The 22,950-nt window shown below is 36.8% G+C and overlaps 1 protein-coding gene across 1 annotated transcript in view; it reads left to right on the forward strand.

Annotated features, from left to right (window-relative positions):
* Positions 1-22,950, forward strand: part of NBEAL1 (neurobeachin-like 1) — an 86,563-nt gene that overhangs the window by 61,651 nt on the left and 1,962 nt on the right. Inside the window, exons 30-54 of the mRNA XM_009996331.1 lie at positions 458-586; positions 1,249-1,554; positions 1,665-1,814; positions 2,587-2,744; positions 3,390-3,514; positions 4,362-4,488; positions 5,555-5,700; positions 6,533-6,666; positions 7,548-7,649; positions 8,812-8,907; positions 9,009-9,133; positions 10,387-10,527; positions 10,624-10,754; positions 11,987-12,096; positions 12,646-12,763; positions 13,464-13,561; positions 14,328-14,444; positions 14,932-15,021; positions 16,146-16,255; positions 16,613-16,785; positions 17,278-17,372; positions 19,253-19,369; positions 20,053-20,214; positions 21,283-21,431; positions 22,115-22,250. Of these exons, the coding sequence (XP_009994633.1) occupies positions 458-586; positions 1,249-1,554; positions 1,665-1,814; positions 2,587-2,744; positions 3,390-3,514; positions 4,362-4,488; positions 5,555-5,700; positions 6,533-6,666; positions 7,548-7,649; positions 8,812-8,907; positions 9,009-9,133; positions 10,387-10,527; positions 10,624-10,754; positions 11,987-12,096; positions 12,646-12,763; positions 13,464-13,561; positions 14,328-14,444; positions 14,932-15,021; positions 16,146-16,255; positions 16,613-16,785; positions 17,278-17,372; positions 19,253-19,369; positions 20,053-20,214; positions 21,283-21,431; positions 22,115-22,250 (3,345 nt within the window). The remainder of the gene's footprint in view (positions 1-457; positions 587-1,248; positions 1,555-1,664; positions 1,815-2,586; positions 2,745-3,389; positions 3,515-4,361; positions 4,489-5,554; positions 5,701-6,532; positions 6,667-7,547; positions 7,650-8,811; positions 8,908-9,008; positions 9,134-10,386; positions 10,528-10,623; positions 10,755-11,986; positions 12,097-12,645; positions 12,764-13,463; positions 13,562-14,327; positions 14,445-14,931; positions 15,022-16,145; positions 16,256-16,612; positions 16,786-17,277; positions 17,373-19,252; positions 19,370-20,052; positions 20,215-21,282; positions 21,432-22,114; positions 22,251-22,950) is intronic.

Raw genomic sequence — 22,950 nt, forward strand, 5'->3', positions numbered from 1 at the left:
TGAAACACTCAATTTAAAATGCAAAGCAAAAGAATGAAATAAAATAATATATATGCTGAACTCAGAAATTGCAAGCTGGTATGGTATCTGTGCTTTTAGTAATATTATATTCTTGTTCGTGGTGAAAACACTAATCCTTCTTGTGTAGTGTCTAACTTGTCTAAGGAAACTGCATTTACTGGAATATAACTATAGGGAATTAGGCGTATATATCATGTGCTTGTTTTGCCTTTGTTCATGGGAGATACTTGAGTTAACATACCGGGTTCGATGGATTTTTGTAGTCAGGAATTGTTCCAAATTACTGGTTTAACTGCAGTGTTCTGGGATAATATTCTGGGTTTGGGTAAGTTAGAAGTGTGAACACAGCCTCTTTTTCAGATCTTAGAAATAGTGTCTCCAGCTAGAACAGCTGTTGTTAATTTTATTTCATTCAAATCTTCTGTTTTTACAATAGCTCTTGGAAGAACTAGTGACTCTCATGGATAGCCTGTCAGTCTGGTACTCTGCTGGCCTAGAAGCTACCAGGCTTTCAGAGGTGCAAGTCCAGTTGCTCCTTGGTTTCATTGCACAAGATAACTTACAGGTTTGTTGCTAATTCTTGCAAGTGGTACTGTTTTTCAAGTGCATATTTAATGTAACTTATGGTTTATGGGAGAGCTGCTCATACCAGTGAGCAGACAGATGGCAATTGTTCCTCCTTCTCTAGGGAAGATGTTTTTTTGGTTCTTACCCTTTGGAAATTTAGTCCTCTAAATGTGTGCACGTCCTGAGCATGAGAGGGAGGTAGAGGGCAAGCTGTTTGAAGGTGGGACTATGTATGCACTAGTGGCAGTAAAATAGTGATTACGATCATGACTTTCTCTTTTTACTGTAACTTTAACATCTATTAGTGGTTTCAAATTTACATACATTGAGTGCACATGAAAGTGGACTGCACTGCCAAATCAGCATTTGGAACAAAGTTAGCAGAGCTATGCTTGGAAATATGAGCCCTTCAGTAAAGTCAGGATTGTTAGTTTAGGTACGTGATTATCTTAATGCACCTGTGTAACTTTGGCTTGGCAGCTGATTCAGGTTTGGTCATCATAGAATGAATAAGTGATCACTGACCATATTTGATCCATGAGTGCCTTCGGGCTACCTGGGATGCAGCCAGAATATGTACATACTCCTATGCTAAAAATATAAGTGTTCAAAATTACTATTATGAGGATTGCATTCCTTTTTTGTTGTTTGTCTGTATAGGTCTGTGCTATGGCAGCAGCCAAACTCAACACCCTCCTTCAGACCAAAGTCATTGAGAGCCAGCCTGAGGCATGCTACCTCTTGGGGAAGCTGGAAGGCATCCTGAGTAGATCAATTGAAGAGAAGACAGAAACTTACTCATTTTTGATTCCCCTTGTTCGGACATTGGTATCCAAGATTTATGAACTTCTCTTCATGAACCTGCATCTCCCTTCATTGCCTCCTACCAATGGCAGCCCATCTTTCTTTGAGGACTTCCAAGAATACTGCAGCTCTGATGAGTGGCAAATTTATATAGACAAATATGTGAGTAGTAGATTCTTTTTGTATCATTTCCTTCCTCTTTTTAGCCATGAAAGCAGGGGAACTCACTCAGAAATGACATTGTGCTTTTTGTTTTGCTTTGGTGGAACCAGATTATTCCAAATATGAAGCAGTATGAAGAGAATTCATTCAGACTTGAAAAGGAGCAGATGGCACTTTATTGGAAAGATTGTTATGAAGCATTTATGGTGAACATGCACAGGAGAGACCGGGAGAGAGGAGAAAGTAAGCTTAAATTTCAGGTAAGGTTTTGAGTCAGTTTGAGTTTCTCTTAAAAAAGAACTACCTTGGGAGTTGCCTTCTCAAAGATGGAGAAACTGAATTTCAGGATGATCCAATTCAAGTCATTGCAGGCAGGTAGATTGCTTTAAGGTTTTATGGACACTGTGGCTATACACACTTGTAGGATATTTTTAAAAAATTCTATTATTTCTATTTTGGGACAGTAGGCCCTTCTCATTGTACAGCAGCCTAGATTTATGCTCAACTGTAAGCTGCATCTTCTTTTTCTCTGATCTATGTTTTGGATTATTAAAACATCTTCTCCATTATGAGTCAGTATGATTTATTTTTTTTTAACCCTATTTCAATACAATTAAAACATTTAAAACAGTGAACAGTTCCTATTTTTAATGTGTGGAAAAACTTCTTCTGAACTGACCTTTCAGTATAAGGTCCAGGTTCAGTTTAAGTATTAGAATTAACTGGTAATTAACTGCTAATGACAGCAAATATAGCTAAGTTATGTGTATCTTGTTTTCCCTTTGTTTTCTTAATACAATAAGTCTTTTTTATTCAAGTAGCTAAAGGAAAAAATAGAATGAGTCACATTATAGAGTACCAACATTTAAAGAAAAATCCTACCAATTATAATAGGATTTTTAATACTGCCCATGTTTCTGATATTGAACAATTGCTGTCATATGGATTCAGAATTGGTAATGCTTTCTTCTCATCCTTGCAAGCCACAAAAATGAGATTTCAGTGCTAGATTTCTTTTTAATGGTCTTTCAGGAGTATATTGTGGAACCATTCAGCAGAAAGGCTCGACAGGAAAATCTGCGGTACAACAGTTTGCTAAAGCAACTGAATAGTCAACACACAGCCATTCTGAGACAGTGGAAAGCAGCCCAGCTGTACTTGCTCTCTGAATGTGGTCCTTGGTCTGAAATGTAAGAGTACAATGATGCTTATGGGTATTTGCTCATATGGCCAACTGTTAAATGTGGTTAGAACCCCAACAAATTGACTCTAGTAACCATTCTTGACATGTCAAGTTAATATTGAATGCATCTTTATAATGTTTTCTACATCTAATTATCAAAGTGCAAAGTTTTAAGTGTAATACTGATTACTTGGATATAGATTTCCTTGTGAAGTGACAAAAACACATTATCAATGAAATGATTGCAAGAGCTTTGAGAGATCCCACAAATTGGTGGATCTGTTGGAGAAGGAGTATAGATTTGTTAATAAAAACTCTTGATTTTATATGCATGAAGCTAATTTAAAATAAAACATTTGCCTTAATTTTTGGGGAAGTTCTGGATAAAGATATTTCTTTTTTTATTAGTCTTTTAATTGTTATTAACTGAAAGTGTAAATAATTTTATATGTTTTAGTAGATAATAGATAGTCCTTACAAAGTGCTTTGGGATGATCAGAGCTGCAATAGGAAATATAAAATGAAAATGCAGTGTATTATGTTTTACAATGTACAAGTGGATGACCAGTATTTTTCTAAAATACTCTTTCGTACTCAGTTCATTCATATGTGTCTTTACCTTCTTTTAACTGTTTTATGCTTGTTATCCTAGGAAAAAGCATCCTGTTCACTGGAAACTTTCAAATGTGGAAAATTTTTCACGAATGAGACTAAAACTTGTGCAAAATTACAACTTCAGTTCTCATCAGGAAGCTAGTGACCTGAGAGATAATTTAGGTAAAGTTGTATGTATTTATTGTTTCACTTGGCATACTTCAGTCTTTACTGAAGGCTACGTTTATTCAATTTGTGGATGGTAGGAACTTAAATCCAGGCTTTTCTTTATTTTCTCTGTAGTAAGATCTGTGACACGAGTGGTGTTTTCACCTGGAACAGCATCTTTCGACTGAGTAGAATTTGTTTTACCTTGTTCATTGAAGTGTAATTTTGTTGTGCAAAAAACCCACAACACAAAACAAAAACAATCAAAAAAACCCTCTCTATTTTAAAACCAGCAGTCCCATAGCTTTCTTGCATAATGTTGTTTTTTCAAGAAAAAGCAACAATGGAGACCAGCTAAGCAGGCAGCATTTGATTAAAAAACTTCTAGAGCTTATGATTACAAAGTGTAGATATGAAGCTCGTTGTTGCAGAACTGTTCCAAACAGCTGAGTTAGTGGTGTAAACCATTCTGCAAGTTAGGTGTGTTGGATATCAAGACTCAAACCAAAAAATAACACTCTTGTAAACCCAAGTAAATAAAAACCGAATGCAGCATATTCCTGTGAAATCTGCATGTCTTAAGTGTCTGGCAGAACACTGCAAAATATTTTATTGGAAATGTCCACATCAGAATTCACTTTGAAATTCTCTAGTGTGTTTTTGTCTTCCCTGTACTGATTTGACATATATTTTAGTGTTGTCCAAGGGTATTTTTAATGATATGCTTATTCACAAAAGTGTTTAAGAACCTGATTGCTTCTTACTCAGTTAAAACCAACATTCAGAAGTAGGAGATACACTCAGTAGTTTAGCTTTTTTAAGTGTTGAGGCAAAAAAATTTTGAGTAATCTCTTTATGATAGGTGTGCACCAGACACAGCCCTCTAGTGAGTCCTTACTTCTGGAGGTGGTGAAGCAGGTGAAAGTGAGTGACTTGGAAGAAGATGTTCTTGAACTACCAGAAGACGACACAGCAGCCAGTTCCAATTTGTAAGTACAGCAAAACAGAACAGTTGAAATTTGTTTCTGTGCTAGGAAAAAGGAGTGAGAAACAACTTCAGGAGTTGACTAGCACACAAAGTTTCCCTCTTTCTTTGTCTGGTCTTAATCCAATCCAGAGCTTTGTGGTTTTGAACAGCAGAAAAATTCATGTTGAATATATCATTGTAAGCAATGAGACAAAAAGAGCCCCAGGGAACAAAAAAGCAGAGTGGATCATAGAATCATAGAGTTGTCTTGGTTGGAAAAGACCTTCAAAGGCATCAAGTCCAACCATTAATGTAGCACTGCCAAGTCCACTGCTAAACCATGTCCTAAGAACCACATCTTTTAAATACCTCTAGGGGTCGTGACTCAACCACTTCCCTGCGCAGCCTGTTCCAGGGCCTGACAACCCTTTCAGTGATGAAATTTTTCCTAATAACCAATCTAAACCTCCCCTGGCACAACACCATTTCCTCTTGGTTCTACTGCTTTTTACTTGGGAGAAGAGACCAACTACAACCTAGCTACAACCTCCTTCCAGGTAGCTCTTGAGAACAATAAGGTCTCCCCTAGGCCTTCTTTGCTCCAGACTAGACAACGCAGGTTATTTCAGCCGCTCCTGGCAAATCTTGTGCTGTAGACCCTTTACCAGCTTTGCTGCCCTTCTTTGGACATGCTCCAGCACCTCAGTGTCCTTTCTTATCTTAAATTGTTTTGAAGATAACTTTAGTTACACAATCCAGGATTCAGTTCTGCTCCTTGCCAGAGATTTTAATTAGCAATTAAATAAGAGAGACAAACGCAGCCTCATGTTTTCATATTTCAAGGGACGTCAAGTTCATTGTCTGAGCCTGAAATAACAAGCCCGAAGAGCAATGCTATGAAGTGATGTTTGGTAGTCTAGTCTGAAACAGTCTAGTCTGACTGCTAATGGAAGTAGCTTCCTATAATCACTTATGTTGTACTTTTAATGCCATTAAAATTTGATTATTTTCTGAACTGTATTCTTACCAAGTTTCTAAGTAACTGTATAATCTACCCAACCCTGTAACACTTAGTGATATTTTTGTAGGGAGGAGGATGAACAAGGTCAGAAAGAAAAGCTGATATTATCTGAAGACTGTGAACTCATTACAGTAATTGATGTGATACCTGGCAGACTGGAGGTCACTACCCAGCACATCTATTTCTTTGATAGTAGCATTGAAAAAGAGGAAGGTGAGCATGATCAGTATCTTTCTTTTCAGTGCAGTTCAGCATTCTCTTTTTAGTAGGCTGAGTTAGATTTTTTTAAGAATGAATGTCAAAATAATTTTGAAGAGACAAGTTGTGGATCTGTACGTAAAACTCTTACTGTATGTAGTTGATGGTCAGTGGCTAGCTGATCCCTTCAGAATCAACAGTCTGGAACTGTACTTGCTGAGCTGTGAAATTGATTCCCTGTTTTTAGTGTTTCTTAAAAAAAATTTGCTTAAAAATTGTTTTTGCTGAGTAAAACAAGTTAGCTCTAATTTGCTTCTTAAATGATACTTCTCTCTTTTACCTGACAAATAATGTTGCGCTCATGCTTTGATTCAAAATTAGTGGTAAGTAAAGATTAAAAAGTAGTAGTATATAAACATTAATAATCTATATTAATTTAGTAAACTTTAATATAATACACACAGCTGAGTGTGAAAACAGTGAACTGAACTGTTGAAGTTGGCCTTTTAGGAATTCTAAGTATAGAAGCTTCTATTTGAGCCTGTTTAAGAAAGCAAAAAGGTTTGGTTCATATTTTTTTCTCAAGAGAATACATATATTACACAATGTGTCTTTGATTGGAAAGGAAAATGAATCCTGCACTCCATCAGATATTTCTGCTGCCTCTTTCCTTCAGCAGAACAGCAGCTGAAGTAAATATTTTCCTAGCAAAATGGTTAATGGAGCAACATAATAGAATTTAATTTTTCTGGAAATAACTGTAAGGTGATTGGGAATGATATTGTGTTATGTCTAGATCACAAATTTTTTATATAATCTGAGTCAGTAATCGAGTGCTTTTCCCTAGGGATAGGTTTTGATTTCAAATGGCCCCTCTCTCAAATTCGAGAGATACATTTGCGTCGGTACAACCTGAGGAGGTCAGCTTTGGAGATCTTTCTTACAGATCAAACCAACTATTTTCTCAACTTCAATAAGGAGGTATGGGTTTCTCAGATTTCCTTGATTTATATAATAACCACAAGTGTCGAGTTTAAGTTCACTGTGTCTAATTTGAGTTTGGTTTCTTTCTTTTGCTGCACTAGAAATAAAAGGTTTGCTAGAAACACTATGAGAAACTGGATTGCAGTCTATGAAAACCTCAGTCTGCCATCTAGAAACTGATCAATTGTGAAAAGATGGATAAAGCAAGATGCTTCTTTGTTTCTCTCTGTTTTGATACCAAACAATTATTCAATTAAAATGACATCACTAGTAATTTAAATATATTGAAGCACACACATTTTTTAAATATCCCATGCAAACTAATTACAAAGCAAAGGAGATTTTTCTGTTTTACGGCAACATTGGAAATAATTTCTATATTCCATGGTTTTGGATTAGTAAACTTTTTTCCCCTCTGAATGATGTCAGTGAGCCTTTATATGTGGGACTAAGATAAATATCAGAACTTACAGTGAGTTACCTACTAGTAGGTCAGTTTGTTAATAGCTCCTATAAAATGCTTTCTGTGGGTTTTTTAAAGTAAATAAATCTTTGCAACAGTTTCGTAGGGAAAATATTGATGACATTTGATTTGAGCTGTATAAATATTTCCTAGAAGATCTCCGTGGCAGTAATGCTTTTCTGTGTAGCATCTACACATGCAAACAGAAAAAAAATCACTTTATAGTGTATGTTGCCTTCCTATGCCATAACTAAAGGATGCCACATCTATCAGTATCCAAATGTTTTATGCAGCAAGAGATAGAGGTTTAAAAGTTGTGTGTTCCATTTATTACACATCTTAATTAGCAGAGAAGTTATTTACTTTTCAGCTTTATCACCAGAATCGTTTTCTTATTGATTCTGTTTATTAACAGGTACGAAACAAAGTGTATAGTCGAATTTTGTCACTGCGTTCTCCAAATATTTCTGGGACCAGATCTCCACAGGAACTTTTTAAAGCTTCAGGTTTGATGCAGGTATGAGACTTGAGCATAAATGGTCTAGAAGCATTCCTCTGCTTCTTGTAGGAGTCCTGGAGGGTCCTGGACTACTGATTTTACCTTTTTTCTATGCTCTGTCTAGCTCCTGAACTTTCACATGCATATTTATAGAGTTGCTGCGTTTTGTGTTTACAGTCAGTGAGGTAATTGGATAGAGCCAGGCTTTGTTGATATGGTTATGACAAGTGTTCCAACAGGAACGGAAAACCCATAGCAAACTTTCTTCTGGTTTTAGTTTGTGATCTCAAGTGCACATTTTGGAATGTCTTTCACTACATGTGCAACTAGTTTTCACTGTTACCTTTTCATGATGGGGCTTTCAACAAAACCCATATAAAGATTAAGCTGGAAGTATGATCCTAAGGGAATTAGTATAAAAAGAAAATGTCAGAATGTCTGTATTACCCTAAACATGGATAAAATTTTAAATGTAGTAAATGTATTTTCATCTTCCATTTTTTATGCCACAATAATTGTGTTCTCTGAGGGAGGAAGCTTTACAAATGACTTCTAAAATGTTGGAAATACTTTGATTTTTCTTTTTTTCCTAATGGGAAAAGCTATCATCTATTTATGTAGATAAAATATAATCTGTAAGGAGAAGGCTCCATCACACTACATACAGGTAGTGAGCCCTAATGAACACAGGTCTGTCTGTTCTTTGGTTTAAAATATAATAGTGGAGCAGAAGCACAAGGACAATGTTAGTTTACAAATTCCTGTACCATTAACTAATGGGAGAACAATTTATAAATTTTGACCTTAGAACTCTAATGGATTTAAAAGTTCTGTTCCCCTTTTTCTCAGTACCTGTTTACTTGCCATTTTTTTTTTGATTCTTTCATGTTTTTTTTTTTTCTTTATTTTTATTCTGGGGCTATTGTTTGTCTGCTGCCCTATATTTAAAATAGTACTGGCATCAATCAGGGACATGATTTCATAGAAATATAGTCACTGAATCAAAGGGAAAATAAACTTTATTAGGATACATTAGATTTGGATTTTCATACAATTTTTACAGTCTTGTGCCTTTCACTTGCCAATACTACCCTCAGACAGATAAATACTGACAAGACATAATTTGCAATAGTGGTATCTTTGATATAATGACTTCCATTTTATCTTTTTTGTCCTTCAGAAATGGGTGAATAGAGAAATCTCCAACTTTGACTATCTTATTCAGCTGAACACTATGGCAGGACGAACTTACAATGACCTTGCTCAATATCCTGTGGTAATTATAAAAAAGTTACTTTTTTTGCCAAAGCTATGTATTTTTTCTAATTTGAAAGATGGATTTTTAATCTTAATTTGATTTTTGACTGTTTTTTTCAGTTCCCTTGGATTTTACAAGATTATACGTCAGAAGAACTGGACCTGAATAATCCTGCAGTCTTTAGGGATCTCTCCAAACCCATAGGGGTTGTAAATGAAAAGAATGCTAAGATTGTGAAAGAGAAGTATGTCTTTGAAGACTCCATTTTATATTTCTGTCTTCTGAGCCTCCAGGCTAATAACATGTTTAAAACATAAAGTTGTGACAGTTAAGTTTTTAAAAGCTGGTTTTATAACATCACAGATGCATTTGCAAAGACTGTTGATTTGTTGCTCCTTCTGCATTCAGATTAGTTAGCTTAGATGGCACTAGAAGGACAAAACTTTCTGTGCTAAATTTTCAGTTGTTTCTCAGATATTAAAAAAATGAAAGGCTTTAGAAACAATTTAATAGCTTAGCAACTTGAGGAGACATCCTGTGTCCTGTTTCTGCTTCAAGACAAGGAACGTGAAATCACACTGGTGACTTGAACTGCCTGTGCTGAGAGGTAGCATTGATCCTAAATCTGAGCTTCCTGCTCTTTTTTCCAAGCATAGATTATTATATTTGAAATACAAGCTAGCTCTTTGACTTGCAGCCCCTCCTCTGTAGGTAGGAATGACAAGTATTACACCCACACATCAGTGCAATGATGCTTCCTGTTTTTTTTTTTTTTGGGTGGGGAGCGAGTTGTGCTGTCATACCAGGTTGCGCTTGTCGGGCATCCTCCAAAACCAGCTTTCTTCTGAAAACTTGGAATGTGGAGAATGTTATTTCAATGATTAGGCTCTATCCTTGACTGTTACAAAATTATTTCCCTAGCAGTATGCTTAATTGTAATTTCTCTTACTAGCCCTGTGGCATAGAGGAGTATATCAGCCAGATGGTGGCATAGTGCTGTACAGTAAGTTTGTCAGGAGAAAAAGAATTAGGCATGAGTGTAAATCTCTCTTCAGCATCCTAACAGTCATACCCACACTCTTTTGTTTTCTTGTTTTGTTTTTTTTTTGTTTCTTAAACTTTGAGAAATGTTGTCACAAGTTTCTTCATTAATAAACATTCAGCTTAGTGATGTGGGACTTTTTGCCTGTTGTCTAAAATAAAGCTGTCACTCCTTTCTCACCCCTTATCGAGTTTCTGACAGCTGATAGCAAATGCGTATGGAAAGGTTTAAGAACAAGTATACAAAGGCTTCATCTGGTGTACATTTCTATTTTTCATCTGCCTTTTGCTTAGGAACTTTGTCAGAATTGGAATCCTTATGTTTGCCAGAACTCAGTTTCTTTACAGATTGCTGTAATCGTTTCTTTTGTATCCTTACCTCTCATAAGTATAGTCCACATGTAAATCAGCTGTAGTTCTCAGCTGTATTTATAATTTTTTTTTTTTTTTGTTTAGATACGAGAATTTTGAGGATCCTCTTGGGATGATTGACAAATTTCACTATGGGACACATTACTCAAATGCTGCTGGTGTCATGCATTACCTCATTCGGGTAGAACCTTTCACAACACTTCACATTCAACTTCAAAGTGGCAGGTATGCTGTGAAAAAATAAGCAGCACCTTTCTTTTTCTTCTATATCATTTTACTAAGGGAATGATCAAAGTCTAACTTGAGTTTTCTGATCCACAGATTTGACTGTGCTGACAGGCAGTTCCACTCTATTCCTGCTACCTGGCAGGCACTCATGGACAACCCCAATGATGTCAAGGAACTTATCCCAGAGTTTTTCTACTTTCCAGAGTTCCTGGAAAATCAAAATGGTAAACTGGCTGCTCAGAAAACTGATTTTCTCATAGAAAACTCTTCAGAAGAGAATTGTTGCTACCATTTGTAAATGCTGTGCAACACTTGGACTTTATAACATGCTTGTAGAAATTACTTTAATCATCATGCTGGTTTCAGACTGTTTAATGAAGACACCAGTTTTTAAACATTGTTTAAAATTCAGAGTATGGGTTTATGGATAGCTGATAATAGTGTTGTAAACCTAATGTAAAATATTATAGATGCTCACGTGGATGTTTGAAAAAGAAGTTAGCAATAGCTAATACTGATTAAAGAGTTAAGAAAAGCTAATGCAGATTAATTAGTATAATTCTTACTGGGTTTGGGTGATAGAGTTTGGACATCTTCAAACCCCTTCTGGCTCAATGGGCCCATGAAAGAACATGAGCTTTTTATTTGTTCTAGGCAACCTGTAGATTTTCTGCTTGTAACTGTTACCTTCCAGTGCAATGTTAAGCCACCTGATTTTAGAGCCACATGAGGTTTCAGTACACATCAGAAAAAGGAGGGAAAAAAAAGCTATTTCACTCATCCATAATGCTGATTGAAAAGGCAGCGTCCTGCATTCCAGTATGAGACTCCTAGCCATTTTTTATTCACATTTATTGCATGGGAGATTGTTTCTCTACCTATTACACAATTTAAAAATGGATTTGTATGTGTTGCTGCTAGCTTAGTCTGCTAGCTACAGTCTACGAGAGTTCTAAGTTATAAAAACTGGAAACATCCAGGTTATGCTTTCAAAAAGCATTTTAAGTATTTAAAGTTGTTCTAATCATTAGTGTTGTGATTTAAGACTTGTTGAAAGCCTTGATTCAACAACCACTTAAATGCATAAGTAAATTCATTCTTACAAATAATCTCACTGAAATGCTTTGGAGTCTTAATCCTGATTTAAAAAAAGCAAATCCAGATATTTTAACAGATAGCTGTGCAAATTGTGAATACTACTTTTAGGTTGGGACTTCAGCTTCCAAATAATTTAGGTGCTTTGGACAAATGTTATCCTATTTAACTTCACATTTTAAACATTCAGAGCAGAACATAGCTTCCTATGTTAGTGGTATGGTTATTGGAGATTTGCATTAAGATTTTTTCAATATCCTTCCCTTTTACTGAGAAAAGAGTGGTTTCTAATCGTCCTTGAGAAATCACGATATTTTAAATATTTTTGCTAACTCTTAAAATTCTCCGTATTATTCACTAGGTTTTAATTTAGGTCAACTTCAAATATCCAAAGAGGTGGTAAATGATGTTGTTCTACCCAAATGGGCCCACTCACCAGAAGACTTCATTTATAAGCATAGGAAGGCACTGGTAAGCTGATGTTTGTGTATGTGAAGTAATGATAAAGACAGTACAGCTACATATTGTCATTGTGGCTTGAGTGTAAAATTCAAACCAAAGTTGTGGTTGCCTTTGACAAGTACCATTAGAACTTAAGTTAAAAGCAGTGTGCAAGTTGACAAAATGCTCAAAAGAAAAAAAGGAAGAGCCTGAAGATACTAATAAATTGGGAGTTTGCTGCCCTAGGAGCTAAAATGCAGGATTAGGTGACTTTAGGTGATAAGACTTCCCTTGCTTTTTAAAGATTATTCTGTTTGGTACTAGGGAACTAGCAGCTTACCTACCCTTGCATAGTTACATTTCAGTCTAGATGTGCTGCTTTGCTCTGTTAATTTTCCTTCTTACCTGGCAGTTACTCCCCTGAACACAAATGGCTATTCTTGTGTTTCTGCCCTATACAGTGGTAAACCTGTTTGAGGATACTCTTAGTTTAGGAGTTATCTCTTCACAGAAAATAGTAAATACTTCAAGAAGGGAGCAGTGTTCTCTTATTCTTACCAGGGCATTTTTTCTTTCTAGGAATCTGAATATGTTTCTGCACATCTTCATGAATGGATAGATTTGATTTTTGGCTACAAGCAAAGGGGACCAGCTGCAGTGGAGGCACTCAATGTGTTCTATTACTGCACTTACGAAGGTACAAGGCAGTATGCTCTATTATCATTGGCATCAGACTTCTGGGTTTTCAGTATCAGAAAACACTTGATTTGTGAGCATGCTATACAGTGGCATAAAGTAAAGCAACAGTCTTGTAGATGAAATATGGCAGCATAATTTGTAATTTATCATCGATCAGTGAGAATATTCGATGCTTTTATCAGAAGTTGCGAAGCTCAAGTGTTATAATAAAGCTTTTTTTTAAAAAGGGGGGCTGTTCCAGTTGCTGGTATTTTGTTTCTCGAAGTCCTTGGGGGTGTTTGCTAATTTCTCATTTGCTTGCTTAAAAGTATTTGTAGGGAGATGTTACTTGTGGTTTAGGGGTCAAGGCAAGTTGCTTAAAAAACAACAACTAAAGACAAATGTTAGCCTTTTAATTCCTAAGCTGAATTTTAGTGGCTTTTTTGTAGAGCTTGTTGCATGCATGAAGTATATTACATTGATTTGGTAAGAAAAAAGCCTGCAATTCTTGGACTTACAGATAAATGTTAAATTTAATGGAGTTTTTGGATCATATTTTATATGGAGGCATTGCTTGGAGGCTTTGATAAGATAAAGGATGATAATGCTGCATTTAAATTAAATTTTGCAACATTTGTCCACTGTATTAGCTCTCAGTAACTTGTTTGGATTGTGTTTTCCTTTTTTCTTACCCTTCGTTGTTCCTGGTTGTGATCCAGGGGCTGTGGATTTGGATGCTTTAACAGATGAGAAAGAAAGGAAGGCTTTAGAAGGGATGATAAACAATTTTGGGCAAACTCCCTGTCAGCTGTTAAAGGTAATTCTCTTTGTTCCTTCTCAGTCAGACCTTTCAGAGCTACAAAGATGATTAAGGGAGTGGAACATCTCCCTTATGAGGAAAGGCTGAGGGAGCTGGGTCTCTTTATATTGGAGAAAAGGAGACTGAGGGGTGACCTTATCAATGTTTACAAATATGTAAGGGGTGAGTGTCAGGGAGATGGAGTTAGGCTTTTCTCAGTGATGACCAGTGACAGGACAAGGGGTAATGGGTGCAAATTGGAGCATAGGAGGTTCAAGGTGAATATCCGAAAAAATTCTTTTACTGTGAGAGTGACAGAGCACTGGAACAGGCTGCCCAGGGAGGTTGTGGAGTCCCCTTCACTGGAGACATTCAAAACCCACCTGGATGTGTTCCTATGTGATGTACTCCAGGTGACCCTGCTCTGGCAGGGAGGGTTGGACTAGATGATCTTTCGAGGTCCCTTCCAACCCCTATGATTCTATGATTCTATGATTTGTGGTTAAATGCAACTGCATTACAAAGGACTTTTAAAAAACGAAAAGGTAATGTTTTATGAGATGATAGTTTGTAATCTTAGGAATGTTAAGTCTGCCCCATTACCATTTTTGAAGTTGACACTGATTGAAACTTAGCATACCATTTTCAAAAGAAATTAATTTATTTTAACAAGGGAAATGATATGCTGAAGAGTCTGTTTTCCCATTGATTGCCTATAAGATTCTGAGTATCTTATGTTTATAAATTTGTCTAATTTGATATTTCTTCAAATATTGTCTCTTAGGAGCCCCATCCGCAAAGGCTGTCAGCAGAAGAGGTAGTGCAAAGACTAACTAAAAGTGATACTGCTACTCTGAATCTCTTCCAACACCTCACTGAACTGAAGTCCTTCTTCATAGAGGTAGATGAGTTTCTTGACATTGTTTAAAGTCTGATTTTGAGACTTCTTCTGTACTTGAAATGAAAGGTGCTAACCTAGAGGAAAATAAACATGCTTCCTGTTTGAAGAAAATATAATAAAATGCAACGTGTATAAAATGAACTGTCTTTTTGTTTAGCTTCACAGAAGTTGAATGCCATCCATTTGTATCTGCTGGCTGCTTGTATGGGTGCAATTTGAGTATTAAGTTAGCCACCACACCAAGAAAGCTAAGAACATAACTGGTGGTATCTGAGGACTCCCTGAACTTGATAGCTAAACTTACTGATTCAGAAGAGAGCCAGGGTGTTGGTGACAAAGCATGCCTGCCTGAACTGAGTTTGTGTGTACCAGTGCCCTATAGTACTGTACAGTAATTCCAGAGGTTTTGGGCCTTGCTTTTTACAATTTCTAGATTTGTCCTTAGCTTTTTGGTATAATTAGACCAAAACCATCTCCTTTCTTCTAGGGAATCAGTGATGGTGTGCCCATTGTCAAAGCTGTTGTCCCCAGGAATCAGTCACGTTCTTTTATTTCTCAGGGAAGCCCAGAGATCTTGGTGAGTTGCATGTGTCAATACTATAATTAGACTGTAGACAGCCAAGTGTGTTTTTTTCATACAGCTTGTAGAGAAACGTTTCTTGACTGTTCCTGTTCAAATGTGTTCCTTCAACCTATAATGAGTTAAGTGTTTGCCTTCTGAAGAGAAGCCAGACTAATCTGTTCAATAGCATTTAAGATCTGATGAATCATGAGTGTAAGTTGAAGTGATGTGTGTTGTAAGTTGCTCACTTGGTCCACTTCCATGGTAGCAATCAACTTCCTAATGCAATGTGTCCTGACTTTAAAATGGCAGGATTGATACATTAATGACATCATAATGTTCATCATTACTTCCTCACCCATATATTACACACACTACGTGTGTGGCATATAGACACTGCAAAGGCCTGTTGTGTTCCTAAAATTAACTTCTCCACTGGCTAATGCACGTGCTGGTACTGTGACATTTGGCCAGATGATGAAAGGAGGAGAGTCTTTTTGTATTTGCACGTCTATGTATGGTCTGCATACTGCCCCTCCCTTGCAATAATACCTATGTTTTGCAGGAAAGCATGTTCTTTTCCAGTATTTCTGTTTTGTAGGTCAAACTTCTTGTCCTGGCTTAATGTGGTGTGTATGTAATTTGTAATGTCTACAATTTTCATTGTGTTTTTTTCTAAATATCTGATCAAAATAAACTTGAATTCTTTGATTTCTTACTTTCTCAGATATAGAGCTGTACAATTTTTAAAAACTTCTTTTGTTAATGTGTTAACTATGAATGATTACTGTTTCAAAGGGAAGAAACAACTTAAACTAAATGAGTGAACGGTAATGAAATGTTTGGGAGGATTTGGTTGGTGGGATTTTTTGGTTGTTCTTCTCCCTGCCCCTTCCCGCTTCTCTGACTTATCTGAAACATAAACGATTCTAAGTTGGCAGCATGTATCACATGTGGATTAACTCCTCTGAGCTGGAATTTTTTTAGGGTTTTTTGTGTTTAATTTGTAGAGGTGCTTCTTTGATTGTGACAAATTCTCAATAAACCTATGCTGGATTTTATTTAAGCTCTATTGCCATTGAAGGCTAGCAGAAAATAAGCTTCTGGGTTTCACCAATTTTTCTATCAAACTTTTTTAGGTGACAGCAAGTCTGAACTACATTATTGGAACTCATGGTTGGCTACCTTATGATAGAAATATCTCCAACTATTTTACATTCATCAGAGATGCCACAGTGACAAATCCCAAGTAAGCAAGTGATGAGGAGAGGTGCAGATGAATGCATCTAATTTAATAAAATACAGCAATTGTTCAACAATCAGTGGATTGTACTGTTTTAATTGTCTTGAGTTTTCACCTAAGAATGCATCTTCTGGTATTCCATAATATTACCTCTAATATGTAATACTGTACTAGTAAAGAGTTATGTAATTAGCATTTCAAAGCTCTTCATTCTTAAAGCTACTTCTATTTTTTTTTTCCTTTTTTTTTAGATATAGCCTCTTCTGTAGATGGAATTTCATACTAATTTTTAAGAATATAGGAAGTGCAAAATACATTGATTTGAACTGAGGTTACTCTTAACTGCTCATTATTTGCCTACAGAACACAGCGCAACATGAGTGGTCCTTTTGCACCAGGACTGGAGATCACCTCTAAGTTGTTTGCAGTATCCCATGATGCAAAATTGCTCTTTAGTGGGGGACACTGGGACAACAGCATCAGAGTGACATCTCTTACAAAAGGCAAGCTGATTGGACAGCACATCAGGCACATGGGTTAGTAACTCTTTATATTGTGAAATGAAAAGTTTTTGTGTGGTACCTTGATGTTTGGTCTTTTTGGAAGGAATTATAGCCAGTGCTCTTGGGCAGATTAACATAGTTATAATAAGGGAAAGGCAGAGTAAGAACAGAACAATACTTCAACCATGATTTATATATAAATACTTGAGCATGGCTTTTTTGTTATTGTAGTGATTGTTTAATGTCGTTTCAAAATAAGTCTTGACTGCTGTTTGTAGGTTGCAAAGCTGTTGAAGTCAGGTTGGTACACCTGGCTGTACAATAACTTCGTTGGTTAATACAGTCTCCTCAGCCCTTATCACAGTGGAACATTTCATGTTAACTGCAAATCTGGATAGCTTGTTTACATTTCACGTTAACTGCAAATCCAGATGCCTTGTTTAGATATTGCATGCACACTGTCACTCTATGGGAAATTAGTCTTAAATGTGTGTGGTAACTTCCTGTTTCATTTCCTTTATCTAGATATTGTGACCTGCTTGGCAATAGACTACTGTGGAATTCATTTAATTTCAGGCTCCAGAGATACTACCTGTATGATATGGCAAATAGTTCAGCAGGTAGGTTATTTAGGCAGTTATTGAAGGTTACTGAAGATTAAGTTATTGTAGGTTACTGAAGAAGCACTTTCTGAATGCTTTTCTGTGCTTCTCTATTTGGCTGTGATGGTTTATTGATTTCCTTTCTTTTAGGTTTGCACGCAAGAATGTCCACTAAAATAGATTGTCTTAGTAATTTGGTTACTTCCATTGTCTTCTGTGTTTAAAATATTCACGATACACATTAGTTAGAATATATCTGAAGTACAGTGTTTTAGAGGCATGGTTAAAGGTTTCATAGATTATTTTCAGGATAGGCAAATATTATCCCCCGTTGTACAGATGGAAGAAGAGGCATGCTGTTTGAGACTCCTGGAATTAGTCAGAACCATGTTTATAGTTGAGGATTTTTACATTTCTAGGCTGCTGTTCTCTCCAGTAGTTGCATTTTAGCATTGTCTTTCATCTGTGGAAAGTAGTACTGATGACTACACTAGGATTTAGCAAAGGCAACACTAGTCTGGTACCTGGATTTGCACTGGTGTTTTAGAATTCTTCAATATTGGTCTTGTGCTTTCTCATATTGAAAGTGGTTGTGTGATTCGTGTCTGTATGTACACTCAAAATGTGTGGCCATTTCCATTTTTACGCTTTTTAAATATTTATTTCTGATTGAGTTACAGATAAACAAGAAGGATTAACTGCAGGGTAGAGTTGTCATGTTACTAACAGTACATTTGGTCAGGCCACCTTGTTCTTATCATTGAGCTAAAGTCAGCACATGAAATCATTGAAGTGCCTGTGTTTTTATGGAAGCTGTCGTTATGGTGTCTTTATAATTCTTTCAAAAAATACTTTGTACCAGTGGTGCATGATGAAAAAGGTGACACCTTAGTGCTCACAACAGTATTTTTTTGTCTCAAGGGAGGATAAATGTTGGAATTACTGTAGTTTATCTTTTTAGTGTGAGTTAAATAAGTCTTTATATGGAGATTATCTTTGTTTAGATTTTTTTTTCTTAATGCAGTGAACTGCATGCTATCACTTCTGTTCTGAATGTCTATTCTGCCTTGTCACCCTCTTTCCCAACTCTGTATTTTAACAATTCTGCATTCTTGCATTCTTCAGGCATTCAGGGCTTGGTTGACAGTAAAATTTCTGTCATAGATATGATGATAAAGAGCCAAGCCTTCTGTAGAACTGTATACTCTACCTTCTCTCTAGGAATAGGTCTTGCCTTAGAACTGGTTTGAGAGTAAATCTGTATGTCCCAACAGTACACTCACTGGAACGAAAGTACTAAATAATTTTGACATCCAGCTGTCATATTGAAAAGTTACCATTTTTAATGACCATTATTACAAGATTTCTTTTGCATGTCATACTACTGGTAGTCACTAAGAAGGATTATTTCCTTACTTTTCCTTAGGAAATGAAATGGAACACAGATGCTGTAATTTTAAGCAAAATAGCTTTCAGTTTCTTTAATTTTGTCTGTGAAGATAGTGGTTAATTTCAGGGTGAAATGTAAGAACTGAACTAACCCAGATGCACAAGTGAAGGAAAAGTGAAGGGATGGTAGGTGAAAAACTCCTGTTAGGACTGCTCATTGTAGGCCTTGCATACCTCAACAGCTGAAGGCATAGAAACAAGTCAGCTAAGTAACTGTCTTTCCCATCCACACAGTAACTGTGTGTTCATTCATTCTTGTGATTTCAATAAATAGGGCTGCTGACATAAAAGACAATAAATTGAAATTGGAGTTGGTGAGTTATGCCTTTGGTTTTGGCATATGTCAAATATGCATCTCACACAACTGATATGGAAGATACCAGAAATTTATTTTTTGTTTGTCCTTCAGCTGCAAGAGAATGTGTCATTGCACTTTTTGTTACTCTCAGGGAGGAATGCCTGTAGGCCTGGCACCTAAGCCAATACAGATCCTTTATGGGCATACTGATGAAGTTTCAAGTGTTGGCATCAGCACTGAGCTGGACATGGCAGTGTCAGGATCCAGGGTAAGCATCCCCTTACTTTTCCCTTCTTTACTTCTATTCTACTTAAACCGTAGAGCACATTTGAAGTTGATAAAGAATAATACAAAAAAATGGGGCCATTTCACAGTATATTTCTTCAGCCTTGTGCATCAAGAAGATATGTCTCTCTCACTGTCTGCTTAAATCGGGCTGTCTCAAACTGCTCTGCACAACACAGGCCTCAGATACCATGTTGTGTTATTCTGCACAGATGAGCTTTAATTTGTGTGGACTTATTTGGAGATCTTAAGCTTCTCATAGAAACAATTCTGTGACAGTTTCTTCCCTCCTTTATATAACTTCGAAGATTCTGTGCAGATTACTCAAACTCTACCTTACTGTACTACACTGATATGCTGCTGAACTCTCACTCTGTACTGTGTGTAATGCCTGGTCATAAAAGTTACCTGAGAAATAGCTGATTTGCTGCCTATCCTTCTCCTCTTGCTCTCTTTGCATTTATTTTTTCATATGCTTATAGTAAATAAGCAAATATCCTGGAGGGGAAGACTGCTTTTTATAGGATTCCTAATGCTTAGGAGTGTTGGTCTCTCGTTAAGGATTTAAGTGCATTCAAAATATTCCCTTTGTATTTAAATACTCTTTCTGTGTGTTGTAGTAACTTAGTGGCAGAGTAAAGACTTACCTAAGTTTGGTCACTGCAGGATGGGACTGTTATTGTCCGCACTATTCGGAAAGGTCAGTACGTAAGGACTTTGCGACCACCTTGTGAGAGTTCTCTCCTGCTGACTGTTCCCAATCTGGCTGTGTCCTGGGAAGGCCATATAGTTGTCCACACCAGCATAGAAGGAAAAACTACTCTTAAGGTACGTTAATGGAATACCTCTGTTTGTTTTACTGATGACTTTAATAATGTACCTAGCATTATCCTTATTTCTAAAGTAATGAGGCTTTTTGAGTGCACTGTGTCTGTTTCCATGTTTTTTTATTTTGCTAGCAAGTGTGAGTGACATTTCATTAAAAGATAAATCACAGGCATACTCTCTGCTCCTGTCAGTTTCATGAAAATCTACAAACACCTGCAAACAAGATGTGCTAATTGAACTTTCTGGGAGAGCTACATTGAAATGGAAAACTGGGGGCAACAAGTTCTGTTGTGCACAGAAACAGAGACTTGTATGGGGAGGAGTAGTAAGTTCTAGATGCAAGATGCCCAGTGACTACACTGATGTTTCTTAGTTTTGGATTGGAGAGATGGCTATAATGTTTACAGTGTAGCTTATTCTGTCTGATGAGCAGCTGTGCAGTTGCTTTAATAAGGGTAGAGCTGTTATGATTTTTGTGAGCATGGGGAATTTCTTGGAAGACAAATTTATTGGAAGTAAGCATGCTAGCTGCATTGGGAAAATGGGGAGAGAAGAGACCAAAGTATTGTCGGGCCAGATGGTGGTGTCTTTACTCCATGAAGAATTCATTACCTTGTCCAGAAGATGCTTCCAGATCTAGCTCTGTGGAAATACACCTGTTTTCTTCTCCTTTTCAATTTAGGGTGGGAGAAGGGAGAGTGGCAGCAGAGCTGAGAAGTGCTCTCTTGCTTTCTTCTTCCTTAACAGAAACCCTTATGAAATAGTGTCCTGTCCATTAAATTTGTGAATGTTCCAGAAAATTTTGAATTGATTAGATGGATAAGTAAGATGCTATGATATTACATCAAGAGTTAACAAGGAATGACTTCAAAATTTTCTATAGAGCACCTGATATCGATATGCATTGCATGTAGGCTTGGTACTCTTGTATCATTCAACAAGGTAACTTGTTCTTAACAATATTATCTGTGAGTTATTGCCAAGTTAGCTCCTGTTAGTGAGCGAAAGACACAAATAATACACTCTTCATCCAGTTGTCTGTGACAGATTTGGTTTTGATCTGTTCAGGATAAGAACGCATTGCATCTCTATTCTGTCAATGGAAAGTATCTGGGTTCTGAGACTCTGAAGGAGGAAGTGTCAGATATGTGTGTGACTGGTGACTATATCGTGATGGGAAGCTTACAGGGATTTCTTTCCATACGGGATCTCTACAGGTAATGTACCACCATCAGTAGTGTATTACTGAGATGCAAATATCAAGGTTTATTGAGAAGTGGCTGTGTAACATGGACTTTGGTGTGGTGGATGGTACCCTTGCTTTTTTCTGTCTTCCTGAAAAAAACTCTTCAGGGAGAACTAAGGGAGGAAAGAAAAATAAGAGGCTGTACCAGACTCCCTTCTTCTCAAGCACCTATCTCAATTACTCACCTAGAACTGACAAATTTTAGGAAGAGCTGTGTCTGGCATCTGCAAGCTGTGATTGTCCCAATGTCTGATTAGTCACTGGGAGCTCAGCAACTGCAGGATCAAGAATCATATAGTTAGTTCTGCACTGAATTTTAAACTCTTAGGGCTACAGTTTGTAGAGCTTCATTGCTCCTCAGAATGGGAGTAATTTTTGTCACAGTTGTGGGACTAATGTTACTGTTCTTCAGTGAAAATATCTTACTTTACTGACTTTTGCCCATCCGTGTCTTTCCTGTTATTGGAGCTCACTGGGGTACAATGAGATTGTTCCTGAGGAATTTACAATAATTGAAATTGCAAACTGGATCCCAAAGAAACTGTGTTTTGTAGTTCATCCTGTGGATAGCAATTTCTACAGCAATGTGACTCTTTGCAGTATATGCAAGCAAATAAATGATGTGCTTTCTCTTGTGATTTTTCTTCATTTCAGCTTGAGTCTGAGCATCTCTCCCTTAGCCATGCGACTGCCTATTCATTGCATTTCTGTCACCAAAGAGTATAGCCACATCCTTGTTGGCTTGGAGGATGGCAAGTTGATTATCGTTGGTGTTGGCAAGCCAGCAGAGGTAAAACCCACCATCAAGAACTTTTTCTACCAAACAGTGGGAAGTTCACTTATTTCTGCTTTCCAGTTGAGCAAGAGGTCTCCTCTATGGCAGGGTAAATTTAAGAGCAAGTTTCAGTTCTCAGTGGGAAAGAAATAACTTTTGAGTCTACTCCCCTGGAATTTCTCATTAAGAATCAAAGGTATCTAGGGTTTGTGGATGAGAAGCTCAGCTGGACTAACTTCCAGACTTTATCAATTGCATCTGAATAAGCAAAGTCATAGTAGCTAATCTTTTGTGAACACAATAGTGTTGTCAGCCACTTCTTGATGAAGTAATTTTCCAGAAGAAAATTGGAAATGAAAAAGATCAAACTATTTTTTTTATGGTTTCTGTCAGATATGTTTTAACATGCATTGACTGACATTGGCAGAAAAAGTACTACTTTGTCTTAAGAGTCTCTAATTGCAATGCATAAAGAACCACTTGTGTAGGTTCACAATATGCTCTGTGCTCCATATGGTGAATATAAACTTGTTGGTACTGCATATGCAATATCAAATACAGAGCATCCATCTGTCAAATAACTATGCCCAATTTTTCTCGTGCAAAACACAGGTTTTGCTTTAAGTACTTCTTGTCATGACTTCCAAAGTAATTGAATTGGCTTAAACCTGCGTTTCTTTCAAAGCTGATCTCCATTGTGCAGCAGTGCATTTAT

The sequence above is a fragment of the Chaetura pelagica genome, unplaced genomic scaffold (genome assembly GCF_000747805.2).
Source record: "Chaetura pelagica isolate M959 unplaced genomic scaffold, ChaPel_1.0 scaffold3, whole genome shotgun sequence".
In the NCBI taxonomy this organism is placed as follows: Eukaryota; Metazoa; Chordata; class Aves; order Apodiformes; family Apodidae; genus Chaetura; species Chaetura pelagica.